The following is a 25,562-nucleotide window of genomic DNA, read 5'->3' as shown; positions in this document are numbered from 1 at the left end:
TGATTTATCTTGACTGTTATTAAGCAGATCACTTATGATTACTAATTCATTTAGGTCATGGGTTTGAAAAACATTGAGTGCTTACTTTGTCAACTTTTCCTTAATTATGAAATAATTGTGGTAAACCACATAAATATATATATAATCCATTGGTAGAATGACAGATTTGTTCTTTCAACAGAACTATATTGAGCAGGGGCACCTGGGTGGCTCAGTCGTTAAGCGTCTACCTTCAGCTCAGGTCATGATCCCAGGGTCCTGGGATCAAGCCCCGTATCGGGCTCCCTGCTCGGCGGGAAGCCTGCTTCTCCCTTTCCCACTCCCCCTGCTTGTGTTCCTGCTCTCGCTATCTCTCTCTCTGTCAAATAAATAAATAAAATCTGAAAAAAAAAAAAAAAAAAAGATATATTGAGCAATGTGTCAAACTAGGCATAGGAATCCAAAGGTAAATTAAGACATAGTCCCAACCTTCACGGAACTCACAATGTAATGTGTGTTTGGAATGGGGGCAGGAGGGTTGATAAACAGACCCAGAGACAGAGTAAGAACTATCCAGTATTATAGGTATGATAATAAACATCCTGTAGGATTTAGCAGATGAACAGAGGGAGTGGTCAGTTCTACTTGGTGGTGCAAAGAAGGAAATTGAGTCTTGAAAACTGAAAATGTATTTATCTTGCAAAGAAAGAAGAGGGGAAGGAAGCATTTTATACAGAGTAAATTAATACCCAGAGATGTGAAACAGTGGAGGATCAGAGAATCTGAGTGGAACATGGCTCTAGCACAGACATAAGAAGCACATATAAGAAGCTCTAGCACAATCAAGGAAGGGTTGTTGAGAAGGCGGCAGAGGCCAGATTATGAAAATCCCTCTATACCTTTTAAGAAGTTTAGACTTCATATGTAGGTACTTTGGGAAGATTTTTTTTTAATTATTTTACTTATTTGAGAGAGAGAGCTTGCATGTGAGTGGGAGATGAGGCAGAGGGAGAGAATCCTCAAGCAGACTCCCTTCTGAGTGCGGAGCCCCATGTGGGGCTTGATCCCATGACCCAGGAGACCGTGACCTGAACGGAAACCTAGAGTTGGACTCCCAACCGACGGAGCCACCCATGTGCCCCCTTTTGGAAGCTTTTAATCAAAGAAAAGGCAGTTGTGTTTTAGAAAGAATACTTCAGAAATAATGTGAAGGATGTATTGAAGAAAAGATGAGTACATTAGAGACAAAATCTTACTGCAGTAGCCCAAGTGAGGGTTTAAAGTAGGGTAGTAGCAATAAGCATGGAGAGGAAAAACTGGATCACAGAAAGATTAATCAGGGATAATCCACTGGACTTGGTGACAGACAAGATGTTAAGAGGAACTCGGAAGGGGCTGGGTGAGGGGGTAGTCTCAAATGACTTTCAGGTAAGTTTAAAATCCTAATGGGGTTAGTATTTTATTTTGATCTTTATAAAAAGTTAAGTTTCCTTTTCTGTGATATTTGCATACTTATTTATTTGAAGTATTAGTAAATAGCTTGCTCAATATATTTAGCTGAGATCATTTGATTTTTTATATGTTGTCATCCTTTCAATACTTACTTTCAACAAGTGCACTTTATTTTCTAACTTTAGTCCTTTTGTTTTTGTCCTAAATCCATTTTCTGCATTATCTTTATGATTTAACTAACTAACTTAATAATATACTTGCATGATGAATATATTTCAGAAATTTAGGTAAAAAGTGACATTCTTTCCATATATTGAATAAAATTAGTTCATTTGAAATCTTACATATAAACATTTTAGATTAATATTTCAATGTAAATGTATTTGTTTTAGGTGCATCTCCTAGAAATTGATAAGTGTTTTATACTTTAATAAACATTTTCTGATAATTCATACCGTTTACTTGCCTAGCTCCATCACATGGTTGACTGAGCATGTTAAATAAAATTTAAAAAGAACAGACAAACCAGATACAATGCTGCTTAATTTTGCAAGGTCCCAGAGAGAGGAAGAATAAAAAAGAGAATAGCAATACTCATCTCTACTTTACTGCCTTACTGCTTTTATCCCCTACATTCTGTTTTTCAATTCCAAGTATTTAGTTGAATACTTGCTGGATTTTTTTTTCAGTATTTTTACTGGACTTAAAAATTTAGGCTTGCTGCCCTTAAATGAGTTTTCTTTCTTTTCTTTCTTTCTTCCTTTTTTTTTTTTTTACTTTTTAATATGTACAAGCACATATTCAGAGCTAATTTTTCCCACGTGAAATGGGCCTTTCCAGTGCTTATTTATATTTACAGGATGGTTTAATACAGCAGTGTGGTGAGACAATGAAGGAAACAATTAATGTGAAAACTGTATGTGGCTATTACACATCAGCAGGGACCTATGGATTAGATTCTGTAAAGAAAAAGTGAGTTACCTTTTTTATTTTTCCTCCCATCCCATTTGTGGGAATTTGGCTGCTTTGGTTTCTTAAGAGAATGTATAGCTATAAGAAAGAAAAAAAAAGATAAAGGACTAGAATTTTGTTATAAAAAGTCCTTTTTTACATTTGGATGAATTAGTAAATTCCTTGAAAGTGTTGTCTTTGTAAGTGACCATGGGTGGGTTATACATGTTTATACGTGGCTTATAAAAACTCTGGTCACTCTTTACATCATAGACATTATATCAGTACACCTACTGGCAATGTTTTTAACTCCTGAGAATTGCAGTACCCATTTTCAAATTATAAAGAAGGTAATAGAAATGTGCAAGCCCCTTCATAAATGATGTAACACCAACTTGAAATGATGTTTTCTTAAGTAGAAATGCTCTTATTAATATAAGGTAATATTTCCTTAATAACTGCTGACAAAAACAATACTAAATTTTTGGTCGTTAAATTTAAAAATTTGAGCATGTTCTGGCAAGACTAATCATTTTTATTTTAACTGTAAGTCCTACCAAATAAGTCATAAATACATGATATATTATTTATGTATCATGTAAAAAATAATTCCATGTTTTAATTTCAGGTGCCTTGAATGGCTTCTGAACAATTTGATGACTCACCAGAATGTTGAACTTTTTAAGGAACTCAGGTATTTTAATTTTAAATAACTTTATAATTAATCATCCTAAAATAATGTTTATTTGTTCAAGTGTGCATTTGCTTTATACAAAAATATATTACTTAAGAAAAGTGAATAATTTAATGAAAGGTATCTTGACATCTATGAACTGAAGAAATGCTTCATAGATTTCTTTGTCATAAATAATATGTATGTCTACTATTTTAACCAATTTTAATAGAAAAATTCATTGTTACATAAAACTATAGAAAAATAAGTGTTACCTCACTTTTGCTGGGCTCTTAGAGAATCTAAAAATTTATTTAAAAACCATCTTTACCATTGCAAAATTAAGTTTTAAAGATTTTATTTTAAGTAATCACACCCTACATGGGGCTTGAACTCGCAATCCTGAGATCAAGTCGCATGCTCCAACTGAGCCAGCCAGGCACCCCAGCAAAATTAAGTTTAAGGAAGTTGTTTTAAACTTTTTGGTAGGCCTGATGAAGTTAAATTCAACATTCAGGAGACGAACCATGAGAGACTATGGACTCTGAAAAACAAACTGAGGGTTCTAGAGGGGAGGGGGGTGGGGGAATGGGTTAGCCTGGTGATGGGTATTAAAAGGGGCATGTTCTGCATGGAGCACTGGGTGTTATACGCAAACAATGAATCATGGAACACTACATCAAAAACTAATGATGTAATGTATGGTGATTAACCAATAAAAAAAATCTAAAAAAAAAATAAAAGAATAGCATCTATTATTATTCTTTCCTGCCTTCCTTCTTCCCTTCCTTCCTGCCATGGCTTACTTCAACAAACACTTCCTGAATGTCCACTATATATGAAGGCTGTGAAGGATGCAGAGATGATTATGTCATGGTTTCTGCCCTCAAAGAGATCATTCCTGTGATGTCAATTTTACTGGGTTTTTTTGTTTTGTTTTGTTTTTTACAAGTATGGGTGGGGAAGTGATGGGGAAAAAGATAAACATTTTTGTTTAAATACAATGTGGAATAGAGAGAATTCAAGTTTCTTTGAGCTTTAAAGATGAAATACAAGAAGTAGTAGAAATGTTATTTTTATGGCTAGACCATCTCCTGGATTCCTGGGTCCCGTCCTTTCCTCTGCCCTTAGGATGTACTTTGGTAGAAAAGTTTGAGAAGCATTTTTCTACCAAAAAAATCATTACGTAAAGATGTCAAGGTATAAACAAAGCTCTGCATTATGTTTGGTTTGAAAATCATCAGGGTGCCTAAGTGGCTCAGTCAGTTAAGCATCTGCCTTCGGCTCAGGTCATGATCCCAGGGTCCTGGAATCAAGCCCTGCATTCGGCTCCTTGCTCAGCAGGGAGCCTGCTCCTCCCTCTCCCTCTCTGCCTGCCACTCCCTCTGCTTGTTCTCTCCATCTCTCTCTCTCTCAAATAAATAAAATCTTTTAAAAAAGAAAGAAAGAAAATCATTAGAAACACTAATTTTTTTTCTTTTTTATAATTTCTCATTGAACTCTTTCAAAAAGAAGATAAATTGTAGTGGTCATCTTAAAAACCTAGATATTCTTCTGGCTTTTTACGGCTTAAAGGAAGTGGGAGAAAACAACTGGTGATACAATTTCCACTCTAAATTTAAACTAATATATATTTCTTGATCTTACTCTTTAATAGTAATGAAAACATGTTTTATGACTAAGCAGTTAAGCGTCAATGTTAAAGGTTACTTTGAAGATAAAGATGTTTCAGTGAATTTTGACAAGTGTCTTTTTTTATAAACAGTGAATGCTCAGGAAAGGCAAAACAGGAACACTGCCACCTTATCAGAGCATACTAAAAGTTATCTCATTGAGACCTTGTTTTAACTTGATTAATCAGCAGATCAAAGCCTTGTTTTCCTGTCAGTTCAAATAAAGACCTTTCATAGTATACTATATGAATTAAAAGTATCCTTGTGTTCAGATAGGTTATTTCTGTCTAAGATTCTTTGTGTTGGGCAAAAAGACTGATGACATTTTCTTTTCATTAAAAAGACATAAACTTTTTAGTTTCACCAGGATGTTTTAGCCTGTGTATGAGAATAAACTCACTACCTCTATTTTATCTTTTCTAGTATAAATGTCATGAAACAGCTCATTGGTTCATCTAACTTATTTGTGATGCAAGTGGAGATGGATGTATACACAGCTCTTAAAAAGGTATTGACATAGTATGTATGTAAGGGCATCACCTCAGCATTACTTATAATAGTGGAGAAAAACTGGAAACAGCTAGTGTCCAGTGGCTAAGGAATGGTGTAAATGAAAGAAATATGCCAAAATGTTAAAAAAAAAATCTTTATTTAGGGATTTGCTGTCATGAATGATTTTAATTTCATTCTTTATACTTGTCAACCTTGAAAGTATAATAGCCAGTTATTTTACCAGCAAAATGGATTTATTTGGGAATAGTAGAGCAATTGGAATTTGGTACATGTAAGCTATGACAAACCATAGGCAAGTCCAGACCTCAAAGGAGAGGAACATTACTTTATTGAAAAAAAGAGGAAGTTGGGAGTGGCTGCTTTGAACGAAACCAAAGTCCATTGGAGGAAAGCTAGAGTTCCTTGTTGACTGAGTTGTGGTATCTTCTTATTGGCTGAGCTTGTTGCTGGGCAAGAAGAAATTCTTCCTTTCTCCTACTAGAGTAGTAAAGTTGGCTTCTTCCTGTTGGGAATGCAAGGTTACCTCTCTGACTGTTAGGTCTGCAATTGACAATAAGTGGTGGGCCATGAGAGCTTGCATCCTATTTCCTTTCTTTGGTTTTACATACTTTTCTAGACCAAGGAATATGTTTCTGTTTTTTTTTCCCAGATTTTTTTCAACAACAAGCATGCTATTGTTATGTTATTTACATAATCAGAAATGTTAAATATTTTATATGGTTTTCAGAAATGTTTTCAAAGTTGAATTAATGACTTTATGATGAAATTTTCACTTTTTCTAGAAAATGGTGAAATTCTTTAAAGACCTTATTTGCACTTCAGGCATATGTTTCTTTTCATCCTTTTGAAAGGTTTTAACATCTTTAATGTAATTTTATTTTCACAACTCTGAAGAGACAAGTCAGCTATCATTCTTGTTCTGTAGATGATAGGACTTAGAACTCTTTATAGTTACTAAGTGGCAGACTTGAGGTAGAACCCAGGTTTGTGAGTCTTAGTCCATTGCTTTTCCCACTGAATAATTTTGCCCTTAGCCTTTTGTCCCCAGCAACAGAGTCTCCTTTAACCCAGCTTTGAAATCTGAGAATGAGATACCTTCTAAGTTATATCATTGCAATTGCTTTTGTGTGGTAGAGATGAGATTCTACTACTGTTTTTTTTTTTTCAAGGAAGTTTAGTAACTTGAGTTATGTAATCATTGAAGGAAGGGTAGACAGGCCATTTCTGTCTCTGAGCCAGTGGTAACGTTCATTGTTTCCTATTCTTGTAATTGCTTTTATGCCAGTAATGGTAAGTGCTTACTGTGTGCCAGGCACTGTTCAAAGTAAGTGACACATAATAACTTTTTTAATGTCCTATGAGGTATCATGTTCATTTTGTAAATGAAGAAATTAAGGCCCAGAGAAGTTAGGTAATTTGTCCACCTGTTAATTGGCAGGGCCAGGATTTAAAAGTCCATGCTCCTAACTACTCTGTATACTGTCTCAACAGTAATAAAGCAGTAAGAAACTCCTTTTTCTCTTGTTTAATAAATTATTATTAAATAATCTATTAAATTATTATTAAATAATTAAGATTATTATTATAACCTTACACAATAATTAGCAAAATTAAGTTAGTTGATGAGTAGAATAAATTAGTGTAAAATTACTAATGTAATATATATATTAAACCTTTACCATTTTAATTGTGAAACTATACTGCGTTTGAGGCCATAAATACTTCTCAGGAATTCATTTTTTCTTTATCACACATTGTTTTAGTTTTTATCATTGGACCACGATTAAAGCCATGATGAGAGGGAGGGGAGGGGCAAAAGGAGAAGGAGCGAGGGAGAGAGAGAATCTTAAGCAGGCTCCACGAAGCAAAGCGTGGAGCCCAATGCAGGGCTCAGTCTCACAACCCTGAGATCATGACCTGAGCGGAAATCAAGAGTCGGACACTTAACCGACTGAGCCACCCAGGTGCCCCAAACCCATGATGAATTTAAAGCTTGTGAGCATGTTGGGGCGCCTGGGTGGCTCAGTCATTAAACGTCTGCCTTCAGCTCAGGTCATGATCCCAGGGTCCTGAGATCGAGCCCCGCATCGGGCTCCCTGCTCGGCAGGAAGCCTAGTCTCCCTCCCCCACTGCCCCTGCTTGTGTTCCCTCTCTCGCTGTGTCTCTCTGTCGAATAAATAAATAAAGTCTTTAAAAAAGAAAAAACAAAAAATAAAGCTTGTAAGCATGTCATATAATAGTTCTACTACTTTCAATGGCGTGTACTGGAAATCAAATTTGTTAAATATTATGTTTTAAGGTGGAAGCAGTTTGCATGTAAAATTGTAACATGATAAAAATCTTACAGTTTTTTTTAATTTGCTTTTTTAACCTAGTGGATGTTCCTTCAACTTGTGCCTTCGTGGAATGGATCTTTAAAACAGCTTTTGACTGAAACAGATGTCTGGTTTTCTAAGAGGAGAAAAGGTATGCCTGAAATTTTTATTGAGAACTTGGTTTGGGCATCTTTTTAATTGAAATTTATTAAAATCAGTTCCTAACTTATTTGTAGACCTAGAGAATTTTAGATCTGGTGAGGACCTTAAGCAGTTATCTAATTCAGCCCCTAATTTAAATTGAGAAAAGTAAAGCTGGATAAGAAAAATGTCTTGCCAAGTATTAACTGAATTATTACTCCTTGAACTAACACCATAGTTTGATCCCCCGAACTATTACCTTTCCCATTTTATCACCAACAGGTCTTGGTGATTACATTTGTCTTTTGTTTGACCACATTGAATTTTCTATAACACATTAACTCTGTCTATCAGGCAACAATTCTTAACATGGGGGGCCCATCTACAGGCTTCAGTGTGTCACCCCCAAAAGTGTATGCAGAACTTTATATGTATGCGTGTGTTGCATGCATTTTGCAAGGTGAGAACTTCATACCTTTTGTCAGAGTCTCAGAGAAGACTCATCTAAAATTCATTAAGATCAACTGCCATTAAATTCTTTCTTATTGGGACAGAGGTGGAACATGCGATGTATTTATTTTTTACTTTGCTAGAACAGATAATAGGGAAAAATTCTGGGTGCAAAGAAGTGGATAAATCATAATCCTTAGTTCATGATTTTCTTAGTTCATGGTCATTTTTGGTCCATGCATGGCCACCATTTTTGCTTATTTTTAATTGTATATTGAACCCCCAGAAGTACTAGAACATTAGTAACTTCAGTCTACTCCTGTGCTTCTCTCCTGTTGTGTATCTCTGGCTTTTCCAACCACTATCTTGAATTTTGTGTTTGTTATTCCCTTAAAAAAATGTTATTGCATGTCTTAATATACATAACATAATGGTGTGCTAGTAAGCTGGTCTCTGAAAAAATAATCCCTGATTTTCAGCGTTTTTAAAATTTCCATGATACAAATTCTCCCAGTGTGGTTGATTCCAGGCTACCAACATGACATCATTGCCACTGAATGCAGAGTTGAGAAGAAGTGCACACCGTCAGCTCCTATAAGCCAGGGCAAGCCATCTCCAGCACACCACTGGACAATATATCTTTGGATTTTAGTTGTTACTGAACTATTTCAATACATGTGTTGCAAAGCAATGGCTATAGTGTCTTTGTATCTTATTTTGTATTTTAATCGAGAATTAACATATTAACTAGTAGTGTTCACCACATACAGCTAAAGCATAAATTAGATGAATCCCAAGAGACAAATCCACGTCCTTTGTATCTTATGAAGACCCTTGAGTTTGGCATTTGAGCTCTGGAGTTCCACTGGAGTGTTCAGTCTCTGGGAAAAGGGTTTCTGGAGAGATACTGTAACCCTAACTACCATTCTCAAGCCTTCCTTTCCCAAACCTTGCTGCACTGGAAGCTCCAAACTCCAGAAACTAGGTGTACAACTGAATTCCCAGCCCAAAGTCCACTTGGAACCAAAATTAATTTCCTGAGGCTTCTTTCTAAGTCTAAGTATTTATCCATACTCCACAGGTTTTTATAATCTTTGAAAACTAGCTTATTTCTATTCTAATTGAATATATGTGTGTGTATATCTGTGTGTGTGTCTCCCTGCCCATAAAAACATTTAGGAATAAAATAAATAGATTTGAAAAGAATGCCTATTGAATTTAAACTGTTCTTTATAGATTTTGAAGGTATGACCTTCCTTGAAACTGAACAAGGAAAACCATTTGTGTCAGTATTCAGACATTTAAGGTTACAGTATATTATCAGTGATTTGGCCTCTGCAAGAATTATTGAACAAGATTCCCTAGTACCTTCAGGTAAGAGAACATGACAAAATTATGATTTTAAGTAACATCTTTCTGATTATTATAGTAATATATGTCCTAGAAAAGAATAAAAAGAGAATAGAAATTAATCCCAACAAGATACACATTTTTGTACCAAAGTGAGATCATACTACATAGGTAATTTTCTGTGTTCACATTCTGTATTTAATATTTTCCCCTATCATTAAGCACTATCCAGACTGTTAAATGACTCTAGTTTTCTGTGATACAGTTTTGTTTTGTTAAGTATGAGGAAAAAGAAACTAATCCCATCATCTAGAATGAATATCTTGGTGAATTTCTTCTAGTCCTCTTTATTAATATATATACATTAAAATAAAAACAAAAGTATAATATGTACCCCAAGTTTATATATTAATATAGATGTTCTTTAATTTGATTAACTAGTACACTATTTTAGACCAGACTTTTATTTTATTTTTTATTTTTTGAATGGGCTATATGCAATTTATTAATATGCAAAACGAGTCTTATTCATTTTCTGAGATGCTTCACTAGGATTGTTTTGGACCCAACTTGACTTTCCCTTCTACTATGTTTTCTGGATTTTTTTACCTCTAGACCAGACTTTTAAAAATGAGTTTTGAAGTATTAGAAGTATACTTATACTTCATTTGGTTGGGAATAAATAAAAGCAGAAAAATAAATATGGTACTAAGCCAATTCTACTTATATTATTAGTAGATTTTTTAACTAAAATTTCAGTTTACATAGACCTGTGGAAAAAATGATATGCTTTATTAAAGGAAAAATATAACTTTTATTTCATTTAGAATAAATTAAAATCTCTTTTTAATATGTCACCTAAACCTAATATGCAAAAATTACTGTTATTTTTTTTAAAGATTTATTTATTTTAGAGAGAGAGAGATAACAAGCAGGAGGGGCAGAGGGAGAGGCAGAGAGAATCTCAGGCAGATTTTGCACAGAGCGCCAAGGTGGGGCTCTGTCTCACAACCCTGAGATTACAGCCTGAACCGAAACCAAGAATTGGACTCTTAACCAACTGCGCCAACACAAGCACCCCCAAAATTATTTTTTGAGTATGCATGATTTATCTGATAATTTATCTCCCATTAATTAGTTGTTATTTTTAGATAATTTAATAAAACAATTTATTCAGGGGCGCCTGGGTGGCTCAGTTGGTTAAGCGACTGCCTTCGGCTCAGGTCATGATCCTGGAGTCCCGGGATCGAGTCCCACATCGGGCTCCCGGCTCGGCAGGAAGCCTGCTTCTCCCTTTCCCACTCCCCCTGCTTGTGTTCCCTCTCTCGCTGTCTCTCTCTCTGTCAAATAAATAAATAAAATCTTTAAAAAAAAAAAAAAAAAAACAATTTATTCAGTTTTCTATAAAAGTTACATAAAAACTGAAAATACTACTTTAGGTATGTTTCTTACAAAAATTAATATGAGCTATGAAAAGGAAACTGTTAAATGCAAGAATCCACTTTTAACTAAAGGTTTAAATCCTAATTTAAATGCAAGTAATCTGGGGCGCCTGGGTGGCTCAGTGGGTTAAGCATCTGCCTTCGGCTCGGGTCATGATCCTGGGGTCCTGGGATCGAGCCCCACATTGGGCTCCCTGCTCAGTGAGGAGTCTGCTTCTCCCTCTCCCTCTGTTGCTCCCCCTGCTTATACTCTCACTCTCTGTCAAATAAATAAATAAATAAATAAAATCTTTAAAAAAAATAATAAATGCATGTAATCTAAGTGGAGTCTACCCTAAAGCAAAGCATAATAGCATTTACCACACTAAAAATCATTAGGCCGTATTGTTATAGCATATTTGTAAAATATAAACTACCAGCTTTATTTGTTGCTATTTTAAACTTGAGTTTAGAAATGGTAACAATTTTATCAAGTTCTTAAAATTTTTAAATGCTTTATGTTCTTCAGTATTTATTATTCTTTTATGCTTATTTATTTTTATATTTTAGAATGGCTCTCTTCAGTGTACAAACAGCAGTGGCTTGCTATGCTCCGGGCAGAACAAGACAGTGAGGTGGGGTAAGTATGTTAGATCATAGCATTGTTCATAAAAAACGAACAAACCAAAAACAATGTAACTTCTGCTGTGAATTTTTAAATGCATTTATTATATTGAAAAATCAAGAAATGTTAAAGTAGAGAAACAGGATCATTAATCAACTTTTATTCTTATATTTCTGTAACATTATCAATATTATTGGAATTATCAATTAATGGAATGTTTGAGTAGTAATTTGCTGTATTTGTAAAAATTGAGTAATTCATAAACTGTGTTTCACCTAGTGTTGTATAATGATTTTCTTTCAACATACTGAAATATTACTTGGAATAATGCTTTCACAAAGCATGATTTTCATACTTATATATATACGTAAAGCTAATTTTCTTATTTGTGGTAGTATTATGAAATTGTAATTCTTACTAATTAGCTAATAAGTGTTTTGAAGACCTTTGAGTCTGTAATGAATTAACATAATCCAGTTATAGATGCCTGACCCGGAAGCATATGACCCCCCAAAAACATATTTCTGTGCTTTTTTCATTTGAAGGGAAAGCAGATGATCTATTCTTTTCGATGTGCTTTGCAGTTCACAGATGTACTTCCACATTATTATTTGATCTGTATACTGGCTCCTTGGTATAGGCTGTGTGAGCAGACAGTCCATCTGAGAGTGGATATGGAAGAGGCCTTAAGTTTGACTTTTTTTGCCCCTGATCTCTTAACCCATTCTTATACACCACAAAACCTGCTAAAATATATGACCTAGTTATGTTTATATCCAAACAGTGACTATATGAAAGTGTTATACAAACTCATGATAATGATTATGAGGTTATTATCCAGGATTCTTGGTTTCTACTTTATTTATAATTTATGTTCCATCTTTTTCCAAATATATTCACAGCATACTTATCCTACACAAATATAGTAAGATTGTTGAAATAGAAATAATAACAAATCAAAAACCAAAAAAAAAAGTTAATTATTTAATGGAATTCAGATTCAAAGCATTTTGTAATATATGAAATATTTTCAAAATCATCCTCATTCTTTTGTATATTCAGTTTTTAGATGTTAAGTGTTCTTATTTTTCAAGATTTTCCTCATCTGTATCTTTACTGAATTGAACATAGAATTTGACCTAAGAGACTGAGCTGGACTAAGTGGGTTTCCTCCCCTCAGAAGTATATGTATGATTATAGCACCCCAACGAAGTGCTCTATTTCATAGACACTGAGCCTCTGCTCATTGCTGCAGGGCTACTAAAGTGAGAAAGACAGTGTATTTCCTGGATGTTAGGTTATAATCTATTAAAGTCTACCTCCAGGGATCTCCTCTTCCATGCTCTTCCACATTGCTGATGGAGTTATATTTCTGAAGCAGAAATAGAATTGTGTCACTTCTCTGCTTAAATACGTCCAGGGATTTGATGATGGGGACTATTGTTATTCTTTATGTGTGATATAAACATTTTTTTAAATGCCTCATCCTTAAGAAATTCATACTGAATGATTTACAGATTAAAGGATATGTCTGGAGGATTAGCCTCAAAATGATCCGTCAGGAGGGTTATGGGGAGAAGTGGGCTTGGAGTAAAACTAAAACAAGATTATTAAAGCTAGATGGTGAGAAAATTTGACTCATTAAATATTTTATCTACTTTTAGGTTTGAAATTTTTCATAATAAAAAATGTAAAAGTAACAGAACTAAGGCCTGAGAACTCTCTACTATCTACAGGAAAAGTTGAAACTCTTATTAGCATAGCCTGGGGGGCCCGTCCACAGTCCATCCCAAATGTCTTTCACTTCATCTCCTCTCATGCTCATCTTAGGCTCTAGCTGTACTAAATTCTTCATACATTTGGTATTCTTTTATGCTCCAGATTCTTTTTACCTACTATACCTTCTACCTGGAATGCCCTTCACCTGCATAGAATCCACCCCTGACCTCTACCCCAACAAATTCCCACTCAGGCACAAATAATACCTCGTCTGTGATGATCTCTATCTAATCCCAGGCAGTAAATCTGCCTTTTTCATGCTCCTAACATCACAACTCTCTCCACATTATTGTAAATATTACTCATATGTATAGTTCTCTACTGGGCTGAACTCCTGGGTGTCAAGGACATGTTTTATTAGTTTTATATACATTTATTTATTTTTTATATATTGTATTTCAGTATTTGAACTTGATGGTGAGGAGATCCCCAGTCTAGGCACTTAGTAAATGTTGTATGTAGTGAATATTTTGTATTACTTTTATCATTTGGAATTCCACACTAATAATAATGCATTTTTTGTTATCATAACTTGAAATAACGGTGTTTTTCTTAGTTGATTAAGGTTTTTAAAGTAGGGAACCAAGTAAAGATCAATTGATAAAATTCTACAGCTGTTTCTATTAAATATTGAGTTTGCATGGTTATACTACGTAAAAGATGGTTTGGAGGGGACCTGGGTGGCTCAGTTGGTTAAGTGTCTGCCTTCGGCTCAGGTCATGATCCCAGGGTCCTGGGATCAAGCCCCGCATTGGGCTCCCTGCTCAGTGGAGAGCCTGCTTCTCCCTCTCCCTCTGCCGCTCCCCCTCCCTATGCTCTCCTGTTCTCTGTCTGTCAAATAAATAAATAAAATCTTTAAAAAAAAAAAGATGGCTTGGATATGAAATAGTAATGTCCAATGGTAGATGATACCAAGTCACGTCTTAAATAGTAGATTTTAACTTATTTTAGTTAGTAGTTAAACTTTTAAGTGCTTTATTTTCTTGAGGAGTACAATTTCTCATAGACATTTTTTTCCTCTTCTCTGGTTTGGCCGAGACCTAATAAAAAGTATTCTAGAAGTCAGGGCAATAAGTGAAACATTGAAGTTAAATTCTATTTTATTTTATTTATTTATTTATTTTTTAACAGAGGCAATGGGCTAGATTTAATCAATGCATTCTTACTTTATAACATAAAAAGGTATTTTTAAATCTATTAGCAAGTTTTTCTATTCTTCTAAACTTAACAGTTCTTTTTAAACTATTAGTTGCCTATTTTCTATGAAATTTCACATCTTATGTGTATTTCTAGGCCTCAAGAAATCAATAAAGAAGAACTAGAGGGAAATAGCATGAGGTGTGGTAGAAAGCTTGCCAAAGATGGGGAAGTAAGTATGGGTTATGACTCTTAACATTCTCATGCAAATTGTTGTACTATTAGTGCAAAATACACTAAAGTAGAATACACTAGAAGAGCTTTTTTGGTAGTTTCTGTAGCATGATCTCCTGGACAAGGAGTTAGGTGCTCAGTTGTATTGCATGAGACTGTTGAACTTTTTGTGTCCAGCTAAGAGATATAAGAAGATCCCTCAGCAATCCAGAAATTAAGATAAATAAGAAATTATATGGGAGCTATTACGTAGTCTTAAAAGTGATTCTTTCTAATTTACAATTACCTTAAATCAAAGACATTTTAAACCCTTTGATTGCTACCCACATTTAGACTTCTGTTTTTCATTACCGTCATATATAAATGTATGTCAGTGAAACAAAAGTATTATGAAACAATACTTACTGTTGCTGTGTCCAAAGGACCTATTTTCTATTTAATTTTTTTAAAAAGCTTATTGTGACTCATTAAATTGATTTTAATGGGACAAGAACCACAGTTTTTAAAATCCCACTCTAACTAATTGTAATTTTCATCTTAAAAAATAATTCAGCCTGGGGCACCTGGGTGGCTCAGTCGATTAAGCATCGGACTCTTGATTTCAGCTCAGGTCATGATCTCAGGGTTGTGAGATCGAACCCCGAGTCAGACTCCCACACTGGGCGTGGAGACTACTTAAGGTTCTTTCTCTCTCCTCTCCCTCAGCCCCTCCCCCCTCTAAAAAATAATAATAATTCAACCTAATTTAAATAACCATTCAGTTACTTTTCTCCCAGATTTTCCCTCATTTCAACTTCTTTGTTTTTAGAAGTTAATTGTTTGCATTCGTAATTGTGATAAATGTTAGCAGCGTATGAAAGGGGAATAGGTAGGTGTCTTCTTTATTCCTTAGTCTTCCTTGTTGCTGCTTCTACAACGTGTTCCTGCCTCATCTCTCATTGAACCACAGCTCCTTTGAAGCACATGCTTCTACTGCGCCACTCACGACCCTTATTGTAGCCATCCTTCACTGGGCCATCTGTATTTATCATTGTTCTTGTTATCAGTCTTGGTGATTTTAGTGTCTCTGTTCCCTGACCTTCCTCCCCACAGGGATCTTATGCTCTACCCTACCTCCGGCACCCATTTCCTGGAAGCATATCCTCAGTTTTTGCTTTACTAAATAATAAACCCCCTTCAAAATCGCCATTTCAAGCAGACCATTTTCAGACTCCACTCCTGTTATCTTTCTACCACTCTCTTTCTAGAACCTGGACTCCCAACAGTTTTTTAACTCCACCAGTGTAGAATACATTGTTCGTACTACTTTTTTCCCACTACCCTCTCACCATGTCCCTACTTCTTTCTTTACTTGACTTATATTTTATGTTCCATCTTAAAATTGGTCCCTGGCTAATACTCTTAACTTCCCTTTTTACTCTGTCAAGCTCAGCTGGCTAAACTCCAATTCCTGTGAAATCCTGACTTGCTGTGCACTCCATGCCTGCTTCCAAACAGATGGATATGACTAAAGAAAAAGTGTACCCCACCAGGTGTCACTTGAATGTTTGTAACTATAAACTTCAAACAAGTGCTGCATGCGATCCTCCTACATTTCCCTAGTGAATTCATCCTGCCACTCTTTGAGTACCTCTCAGACCTTCTTTAAAAGGGGCAGTGCTACCACCCTCATTCTTATCTGATGACCTTGTTTCTTTCATCACTCAGAAGATAAAAGCAATAGGAAGAGAATCTACACATCCTCCTACCAAACAGTTCTGCCAGTCTCACTGCAGCTGTAGCTGTGTGCTGTGCTTTTCCTCTTATTAGAATGGATGAACCATCTGCTTCTGTCCTAGTCCATCCCCTCCCATCATAAAAAACTCCATCCCTGTTCAGAAGCTTTGCTCCTGCAGTCATCACCTCCCTGTCCTGCCTCATCAGTTTTTCTCTTGTACTGGGTCATTGGCATTGAGCATATAACATACCATACCACCACCCATCTGGAACCACACCCCGACCCCACATTCTTCTCTAGCTACCACTCCCATTTCTGTGCATCTCTTTTAAGCAAAAAACTCATGGAAAAAGTTGCTCATATTTGTCTATACTTCTTGTTTTCCGATGCTCTCTTGAATTCATTCCAGTTCATTTATCCCAGTAAACTCCAGTGAAACTGCCATGCTGTTGTCACCAGTGATTTCCACACCTCCAGGTCAGGTAGTTACTGTTTAGTCTTCCAAAAGTTCTTGGCGACATGACATATCTGCACTCACTCTTCCTTAGAGATTTTCTGCATTTGACTTCCAGGACAGCATATTCTGCTGGTTTTCTTCCCAATTCACTGGCTGTTCCTTCTAAGTCTTTGCCTAGATCCTTCTCTTTCTCCACAAATGGACTTCTTCCCTGTCGAAGCTCACTCCGAAGTGATCACATCTAGTTCCTTAGACTTCACACTGATGACCTCTAACTCCAGATTCATATATCCAGCTACTCACTTGACATCTTTTTTAGAATCCTAGTAGCATCTTGAATAAAATAGTCCCAAGCTGAACTCTTTATCATCCCCAAACTTTCTCCTTTCCAAGTAATTCTCTAACCCATAAATGGCCCCTCTGTTAATCTGTTGAATAAGCTCCAAACTTTGGATTCTTCTTTCTTAAATACCACAGCTGGTGTTCATAAGGAATTCTTCCAGGCTGTCCTTGTGAAATCTATTCTTAGCATGTCTGCCACTACCACCCAAATCCAAGCCAGCATTATCTCTTGCCTGGGCTGTGGTAGTAGCCTCATAACTGCTGTGCCTATTTTCACTCTTGCTCTTCTACATGTTGTTTTCCGTACAACAGCCAAAGTCATCTTTTTAGAATGCAAGTTAGATCATGTTACTTCCTTTCCTAAAACTTGCCATCAGCTTCTTACTGCACTTAGAAGAAATGCATGCCCTTCCTTACTATGGACTCCTCAGCCCTACATTTTCTGACCCCTGACTGACTCTCTGAACTTATCCCCGTCTCTTGTCCACCCACGTGACTGCCCTAGCCACATAGCCCTTCTTGCTGTTCCTCAGATAAGCCAAGCATGTTTTTATCTCCAGAGCTTTGTACTTGCTCTTCTCTTTGCCTAAGTCACTCTTTCCCCAGATAGTTACTGGTCTGCTCCTTAGCTGACTCAGGGCCTGGCTCACCTAGTATCTCCTTGGAGAGACTTTCCCTGACCACCTGTCTGAACCAGGAGGCTCCCCAGCTGAAGCCCCCTCTTTTCTATCCTGTCACTCTATCCTGACATTCTATTTTGTTTTGTTCTCTTCCATTCCATTCCACCTATTCCTTCCACACAAACATATACACATATTAAAATACACATTCTACCAGGGCAGAAACTTACTATTCTTCAATGCCTAGAACAGTATTTGGCACATAATATGTGCTCAATAAATAGCTGTGAGCTATTAAATTAATGTTGTAATTCAGAGTGTCAACCAAACACTTGAAGCCCTAACTTTCCTTCACTATACCATACCAGCTTGCTTAATAGTCCATTAACTATTAGGTGATAGATCAAACAAACTTGTGAACCTCATGAGGGTATTTAAAATAATTCAGTTGTGGGGTGCCTCACTGACTCAGAAGAGCATGCAACTCTTGATCTCGGGGTCATGAGCCCCACGCTGGCTGTAGGGATTACTAAATAAACTTTAAAAAAATAAATAAATAGGGGCGCCTGGGCAGCTCAGTTGGTTGAGTGGCTGCCTTCAGCTCGGGTCGTGATCTCCAGGGTCTTGGGATCGAACCCCACATTGGGCTCTCTGTCAAATAGATAAATAAATAAAATCTTCTAAAAATAAATTATAAATAAATAAAGTAACAATATGTATCAGTTGGTTAGTTATTTAAGGAATTTAGAGTATTTTTATTTTTTTTTTTTAAAGATTTTATTTATTTATCTGAGAGAGAAAGAGAATGAGAGACACAGAGCATGAGAAGGAGGAGGGTCAGAGGGAGAAGCAGACTCCCTGCCAAGCAGGGAGCCCGATGCGGGACTCGATCCCGGGACTCCAGGATCATGACCTGAGCCGAAGGCAGTCGCTTAACCAACTGAGCCACCCAGGCGCCCAGGAATTTAGAGTATTTTTAAAGCAAGGTGGATTTTAATGGGTTCTTACTACCTCCATATAGCCTCCTGGCCCCCTAAGCTATACCTCCTTAGAGTTGCAGTGAAAAGCTATATTACTTATGACAGAATTACAGTGTGGAGAAATAACAAAACAAAACAGATCATGAAGAGGTGATATTAGGAAAGTACCTTAAAGAATGATGATCATAAAGGCTGCTTTTCTGGTTTGAACTATATTATACCCATGTGGTAAACCTTTATATATATTCACAGATATATCATGTGTGGCAAGCCTTAAGGGGAAGGTACCCATGAGAGAGAAATATTTGGAATGAGTTAAAGGAAGAAAAGACATTTTGAACTTTTTATTTTTGACTTGCTAGTATGATAAACTGAAGTAGATCTTTCTCTTTTGTATTTCTTAGTACTGCTGGCGGTGGACAGGTTTTAACTTCGGCTTTGACCTGCTTGTAACTTATACCAATCGATACATCATTTTCAAACGCAATACACTGAATCAGCCGTGTAGTGGATCTGTCAGTTTACAACCTCGAAGGAGCATAGCGTTTAGGTAGGATGAAATTTCCCTTCCTCACTCCAGAAAAAATATAAGAAATAAAATAAAACCTATAATTTACACCGATAGTAGTAGAGTTTTGGTAAGAGACAGTATATATGAAAGTGCAAAGAACTATTAAGGTTCTATTCCTGTGAAATGTTAGTAATAATCAAAATCAAAAAGCCTGGATCTAGTATGTCAGAAAGAATAGGCTGGAATATGAATGATACAGGATTGATAATAGGCTTGAAGCTGTTGCCTTGCTGCCGTTCTTGCAAATTAAAGGTCCAGAAAGGAAAGACGGTAAGGTATTTTTATAGGAAAACATGTCTGGTATTGTCCTTCACTTTCTGTGGGATTTCATATATCCAACTTTGCCTGATAGTTGAGCTGGCTATCTTTCTTGAGAGGATACTGACAAATTGGAAAATAGCTTAATGAGTGGATTTTTTTAAGTCATATATTTATACTTACCTTACACCACATGCAAAAATGAACTCAAAATGGATCAAAGGCCTAAACATAAGAGCTGAAACTATAAAACAACTCTTGGAAGAAAACATAGGGGAAAAGCTTCTTGACATTGGATTTTGCAATGATTTCTTCAATATGACACCAAAGCATAGGCAACAAAAGAAAAAAATAAATTTGACTTCATCAAAATTAAAAACTCTTGTGTATCAAAGGACAGAATCACAAGAGTAAAAAGACAACCCAGAGAATGGGAGAAAATATTTGCTAACCATGTATCTGTGAAGGAACTAATATCCAGAATATCTAGAGAACTCCACAACAAAAACACAACCTCATCCAAACATGGGCAACAGACTTAAATAAACATTTCTCCAAAGAAGATATGCAGATGGCCAATAAGCATCTTTTCATGTTTGAAAAGATGCTCAGCATCACTAATCATTAGAGAAACACAAATCAAAGTCACAGTGAGATACCACCTCAAACCCATTGGGATGGTTATTATCAAAAACAAAAAGTGTTGATGAGGATGTGGAGAAATTGGACCTTTGTGCATTGCTGATGGGAATGTAAAATGGTATATCCTTTATGGAAAATGAAATGGCGTTTCCTCAAAATATTAAACATAGAATTACCATATGATCCAACAATTCCCCTTCTGGGTATTTACCCAGAAGAATTATAAGGAGGGACTGGCACAGATATTATTGGTACATTCATTTTCACAGCAGCATTATTCACAATGGCCAGAAGGTGGAAGCAACCCAAGTGTCCATCAACGGGTGTCCATGTAGATATTGTCCGTATCTACAATGGAATTTTATTCAGCCTTGAAATGGAAGGAAATTCTTACACATGCACCAACATGAACCTTGATGACATTATGTTAAGTGAAATAAGCCAGTCACAAAAGAACAGATACTGTGTTATTCTACTCATATGAGGTACCTCGAGTAGACAAGTTCATAGACAGAGAAATTAGAATGGTGGTTGTCAAGGGCCGAGGTAGGGGAAATGCGGAATTCGTGTTCACTGGGTACAGAGTTTCAGATGGGAAGATGAAAAAGTTCTGGAGATGGATGACACTGATGATTGCAGAACAGTGTGAATATATTTAATGCTGAGAACTATACACTTAGAAGTGGTTAAAATAGTAAATTTTATGTATATTCTACCACAATAAAAAAGACATTTATGAATTATTTTATATCCCAGATATGTATAATAGCATAAGCTTACATATCTCCAAGAGGATCAGTTTAGAATTTGAAAAGACTACTTAAAATCTTTTATCAAATAAAAGAATATGGAAGAGAAAAGTAAATATTAAAGTGAAGGAGGGCTTGTTTAAATTAATCTGTGGTTAAAAAGTCATATGTTTAGGGGTACCTGGCTGGCTCAGTTAGTGGAGCATGCGACTCTTGATCTTGGGGTTGTGGGTTTGAGCCCCATATTGGGTGTAGAGATTACTTTAAAAAAAAAAATGTTTATTTTTTTTATTTGTATTGTTTGTTTTTTTAATCCTAGATTACGTTTGGCCTCTTTTGATAGTAGTGGAAAACTAGTATGTAGTAGAACAACTGGCTATCAAATACTTACACTTGAAAAGGATCAGGTATGTTTGATGACTTTTCTGTTGTTTGGTTATAGTATTTGTCTTTTGAATCCTCTTGAAAATTCTTAAGTAGAATTAACATTTGATTTAAAGATTGGTTTAAAAGTTTTTTGAGGGCACCTGGGTGGCTCAGTCGGTTAAGCAGCTGCCTTCAGCTCTGGTCGTGATCCCAGGGTCCTGGGATTGAGCCTCAGAGCCCCCACATCGGGCTCCCTGCTCAGCGTGGAGCCTGCTTCTCCGCCCCTCTGTTCCCCGGGCTTGTGCTTCCTCTCCCCGCCCCTGTGTCAAATAAATAAAATCTTTTTAAAAAAAAGTTTTTTGAAGGTAGAGATGGAAATACTGTGTTCACATATGCATAATTTACCCCCATTTTATTAGAAGTGTAACTAAGACCAAAAAAAGGAAACAATTTGATTTGGGGGGCAGGGAAAAGCTGATAATAGGGAAATAATTGTTTATCCTGAATAACTTCTTCAAAAAGTTATGAATCCTAATTGCTTTATTCATTGTGCTCATAAATGCATTTATTTATAGATTAATAGCAAACACCTTGGGGGCGCCTGGGTGCCTCAGTCATTAAGTGTCTGCCTTCGGCTCAGGTCATGATCCCAGGGTCCTGGGATCGAGCCCCGCATCGGGTTCCCTGCTCGGTGGGAAGCCTGCTTCTCCCTCTCCCACTCCCCCTGCTTGTGTTCCTGCTCTCACTATCTCTCTCTCTTTGTCAAATAAATAAACAAAATCTTTAAAAAAAATAAAAATAAAAAAAAAATAGCAAACACCTTGAAGATAATCCAGTATGTCTGCATAGCTCCTGAATATTAAGAGAACATTATCCTCTAGCACAATAGATTTCTAAAGTAACAAGCATCTCTTATGTTCCCAAACTCTAAAGCCATTTGTTTCTTCATATATCACATGCATGCAGAAGTTTCAAAATGTCATGATAAGAAAGTAAACCATTTTCAAAAAGTAACATGAGAGGTCCTAAAATGTTAATGAAGTTTAGGGGCGCCTGGGTGGCTCACTCAGTTAAGCACCTTCAGCTCAGGTCATGGTCCCGGGTCCTGGGATCGAGCCCAGCATCAGGCTCCCTGCCCAGCGTGGAGCCTGCTTCTCCTTCCCCCCTGCTGCTGTTCCGCCTGCTCATGTTCACTGGCACACATGCTCGCTCTCGTGCATGCTCTCTCTCTCTCTCAAATAAATAATCTAAAAAAAAAAATACTAAGGAAGTTTACTTCTATTAAAACTAACCACCATTCCAAGGGACATACTGTTTTTTAATAAAAGGTTCAGAGCCTGTAGTTCACATTAATTATTAGAAGCTAGCCGTTTTCTTCAACTGAAGAGCCTCTTACAGAACATGAGAATTTAGCACTGCAAGGAACCTTGGAGTGATAGTTGTAACCTCACATAGTTCTGACCTCACATAGCCTGTATGAGAATTCCTTTAACAACATTTTGACAGAGGATCCTCCACTTGTTGCAATTCTAGCAACAGAGAGCAGACTCTCTCACACATGGTAGATAGTATTTGAGAAGGTAGATACATAATAAGAAAAGTTCAGATCTGCCTTCAATAGAACTTTGTTAGTCCCCCTGGCACCCTCTGGAGCTGCATGAACAATGGCTATCTTTACTTTCTACCTGGAACTTCATAAAAAATACTGTCATGGCTCAAAGCAGCCAGAGATTGAAAAACACCAGGCCAATATAATAGTTGTATTTCAAGTGTTCCTTGAGTGTTCATTCAGCAAACATTTGAGTCCCTGCCATGTGCTAGGTTCTGTGCCACCCAGGTGCCCCCAATTTTTGTATAATTTATAGTTATCTTTTTTTTAAAAGAGCTGATTCAGTTTAAAAATTTTTTTTAATATTTTATTTATTTGACAGCAAGACAGTGAACACAAGCAGGGGGAGTGGGAGAGGGAGAAGCAGGCTTCCCGCTGAGCAGGGAGCCCAACTCGGGGCTCGATCCCAGGACCCTGGGGTCACGACCTGAGCTGAAGGCAGACGCTTTATGACTGAGCCACCCAGGCGCCCCTGTTTTATAGCTATCTATCTTACAGGACTATGCAGACTAGATTTGCATTAGGTGAAGGATCTCAGCAATGTGTAAGAAGGATTAGAGACATGGTAATAGGTGAAAGATGATTTAGAAGCTATTGTTATAATCCAGATAAAGGATGAAAACCTTAAGGAAGGTAGCAATGGGGATGAAGAAACGTTGATGGGTTCTAGAAATAAAGTAGTGCAGTTGATAGAATTTGGTGCCTAATTGTGTGAAGATGAGAGAGTAGTTAAAGATAGTTCCTAGGGTTGCCTGGGTGGCTCATTCGGTTAAGCGTCTGCCTTCGGCTCAGGTCGTGATCCCAGGGTCCCGGGATCGAGTCCCACATTAGACTCCTTGCTCAGTGGGGAGCCTGCTTCTCCCTCTGCCACTCCCCCTACTTGTGCTATCTCTCTTTCTCTGACAAATAAATAAATAAAACCTTTTTTAAAAATAGTTCCTAGTATTCTGACTTGGGCAACTTGATTTATAGTACTTATTCCTTTGATTTGAAATATAGGAAGGAAAATGAACATGACAAACTGCAGGTGAAAAGATGATGAATTCAGTTTAAGCCATATTTAATTTGAGGGCATTGAGATGAAAGTGTGCTGGGTGGTGGATAAATGGATCTGGGGTTTACAAGCAATGCCTGGGCTAGAAATAATGACTGGATGAGATAGCCTCCAGGAAATGTGTAGAGAATCTAACAGGACAGAAACCTAGGGGACACTGGTATTTGAGGGATGAGCAAAAAAAGTAACCTGGTGAGACATTCAAGAGCTGGGATGGCGAGTCAAAGCCAAACTGCAAGAGTGAAAGTATAGATGGCCTGTAAAGAAGAGGTAGTAGCCAGTAGCTGATGGTTTGAATTGGAGTTGCTTTATGTCTAAGTGAAAATTTCCAGTAGAGAGTTAGATGTATAGATCTTGGAATTTAGACCTAGATGAAGAATGTGGGGAAGTAATAGAGCTCTGTACAGAACAGGAGGTGAACCTCAGAGAAGCAGAGATTTGTAAACGAAGATGGAGAAAAACGGTCTGGAAGTAGAAATGGAAACCTAGGAGGATGCCGCCACTCTGTCTGATGCTGTGATATATGGGCTTCTCTGCTTCCACTTGGTGTGTGTGTGTGTTCCTTACCTTCCTTATCCAATTTATCTTGCTTTTCCCCCAATACAGAAGCTATGTCCAGTTAAGCCTACATCAGTCATTCAAATGTTCCAGTATGTTAGTCTCTCTTCATTGTAGGAGCATCTTCCTTAGTAAAAAATCAAAAACTTGAGGCTTAAATAGTGTTTAATAGTATGTTCTTCAAAATGTATAAAATAAGGCAAAACCAATGTATATTACTGCAGAGAATATATCTAAGTATTCAGAAAGTAGAAGTTCCAGTGCTGCTCCTTTTCCTCTGAAGACTTACTCTGTTCACCAAATGCTGTTCATACAGGGTTCCAAATGGAGATCTGTAGAATGAGAGATGGTTACATTTGTGGCTCTCAGATATAGGATCAACTCTTGTCTCTGTGAGATTTCAAGGCATTCTCATGCATGCTGATGTAACTGAGCCTGAAATTGATTTTACATGATAATGTATTTTACATTCCAAGAGACAATATGTTTGCATTAGAGATAGTGGAAAATCTTAGACAAGAGTGGGAACGTGGGAACCATGCTTGTTAGTGCTAATAATGGCTTCCCACCTTCTTCCCATTTATTTGCTATACCTACAGGCCGTCAGGAAATGAAGCCAAATTGCTATATTTTTCTTGACTATATCTGTTCATAAGATACGTAGGTACTTGATAGAAATTTTTCAATAATGAAAATAACTACATGGGGCACCTGGGTGGCTCAGTCGTTAAGCGTCTGCCTTCGGCTCAGGTCATGATCCCAGGGTCCTGGGATCGAGCCCCGCATCGGGCTCCCTGCTCCACGGGAAGCCTGTTTCTCTCTCTCCCTCTCCCCCTGCTTGTGATCCTGCTCTCACTGTGTCTCTCTGTCAAATAAATAAAATCTTTAAAAAAAAAAAGAAAACCTTTAAAAAAAAAAAAAGAAAATAACTACCATTACTGAGTAC

At 36.8% G+C, this 25,562-nt stretch overlaps 1 protein-coding gene across 1 annotated transcript in view; it reads left to right on the top strand.

Annotated features, from left to right (window-relative positions):
- GMCL1 (germ cell-less 1, spermatogenesis associated) overlaps positions 1–25,562 on the top strand; it is a 41,157-nt gene that overhangs the window by 9,765 nt on the left and 5,830 nt on the right. The window contains exons 5-13 of the mRNA XM_036088248.2: positions 2,291–2,403; positions 3,011–3,076; positions 5,152–5,236; positions 7,617–7,707; positions 9,384–9,521; positions 11,489–11,558; positions 14,616–14,691; positions 19,214–19,359; positions 21,349–21,436. Of these exons, the coding sequence (XP_035944141.1) occupies positions 2,291–2,403; positions 3,011–3,076; positions 5,152–5,236; positions 7,617–7,707; positions 9,384–9,521; positions 11,489–11,558; positions 14,616–14,691; positions 19,214–19,359; positions 21,349–21,436 (873 nt within the window). The remainder of the gene's footprint in view (positions 1–2,290; positions 2,404–3,010; positions 3,077–5,151; positions 5,237–7,616; positions 7,708–9,383; positions 9,522–11,488; positions 11,559–14,615; positions 14,692–19,213; positions 19,360–21,348; positions 21,437–25,562) is intronic.

Source organism: Halichoerus grypus, chromosome 10 (genome assembly GCF_964656455.1).
Source record: "Halichoerus grypus chromosome 10, mHalGry1.hap1.1, whole genome shotgun sequence".
NCBI classification, from domain to species: Eukaryota; Metazoa; Chordata; class Mammalia; order Carnivora; family Phocidae; genus Halichoerus; species Halichoerus grypus.
Note: the sequence above shows the minus strand (reverse complement) of the source record. Positions and strands in the feature narration are given on the sequence as shown.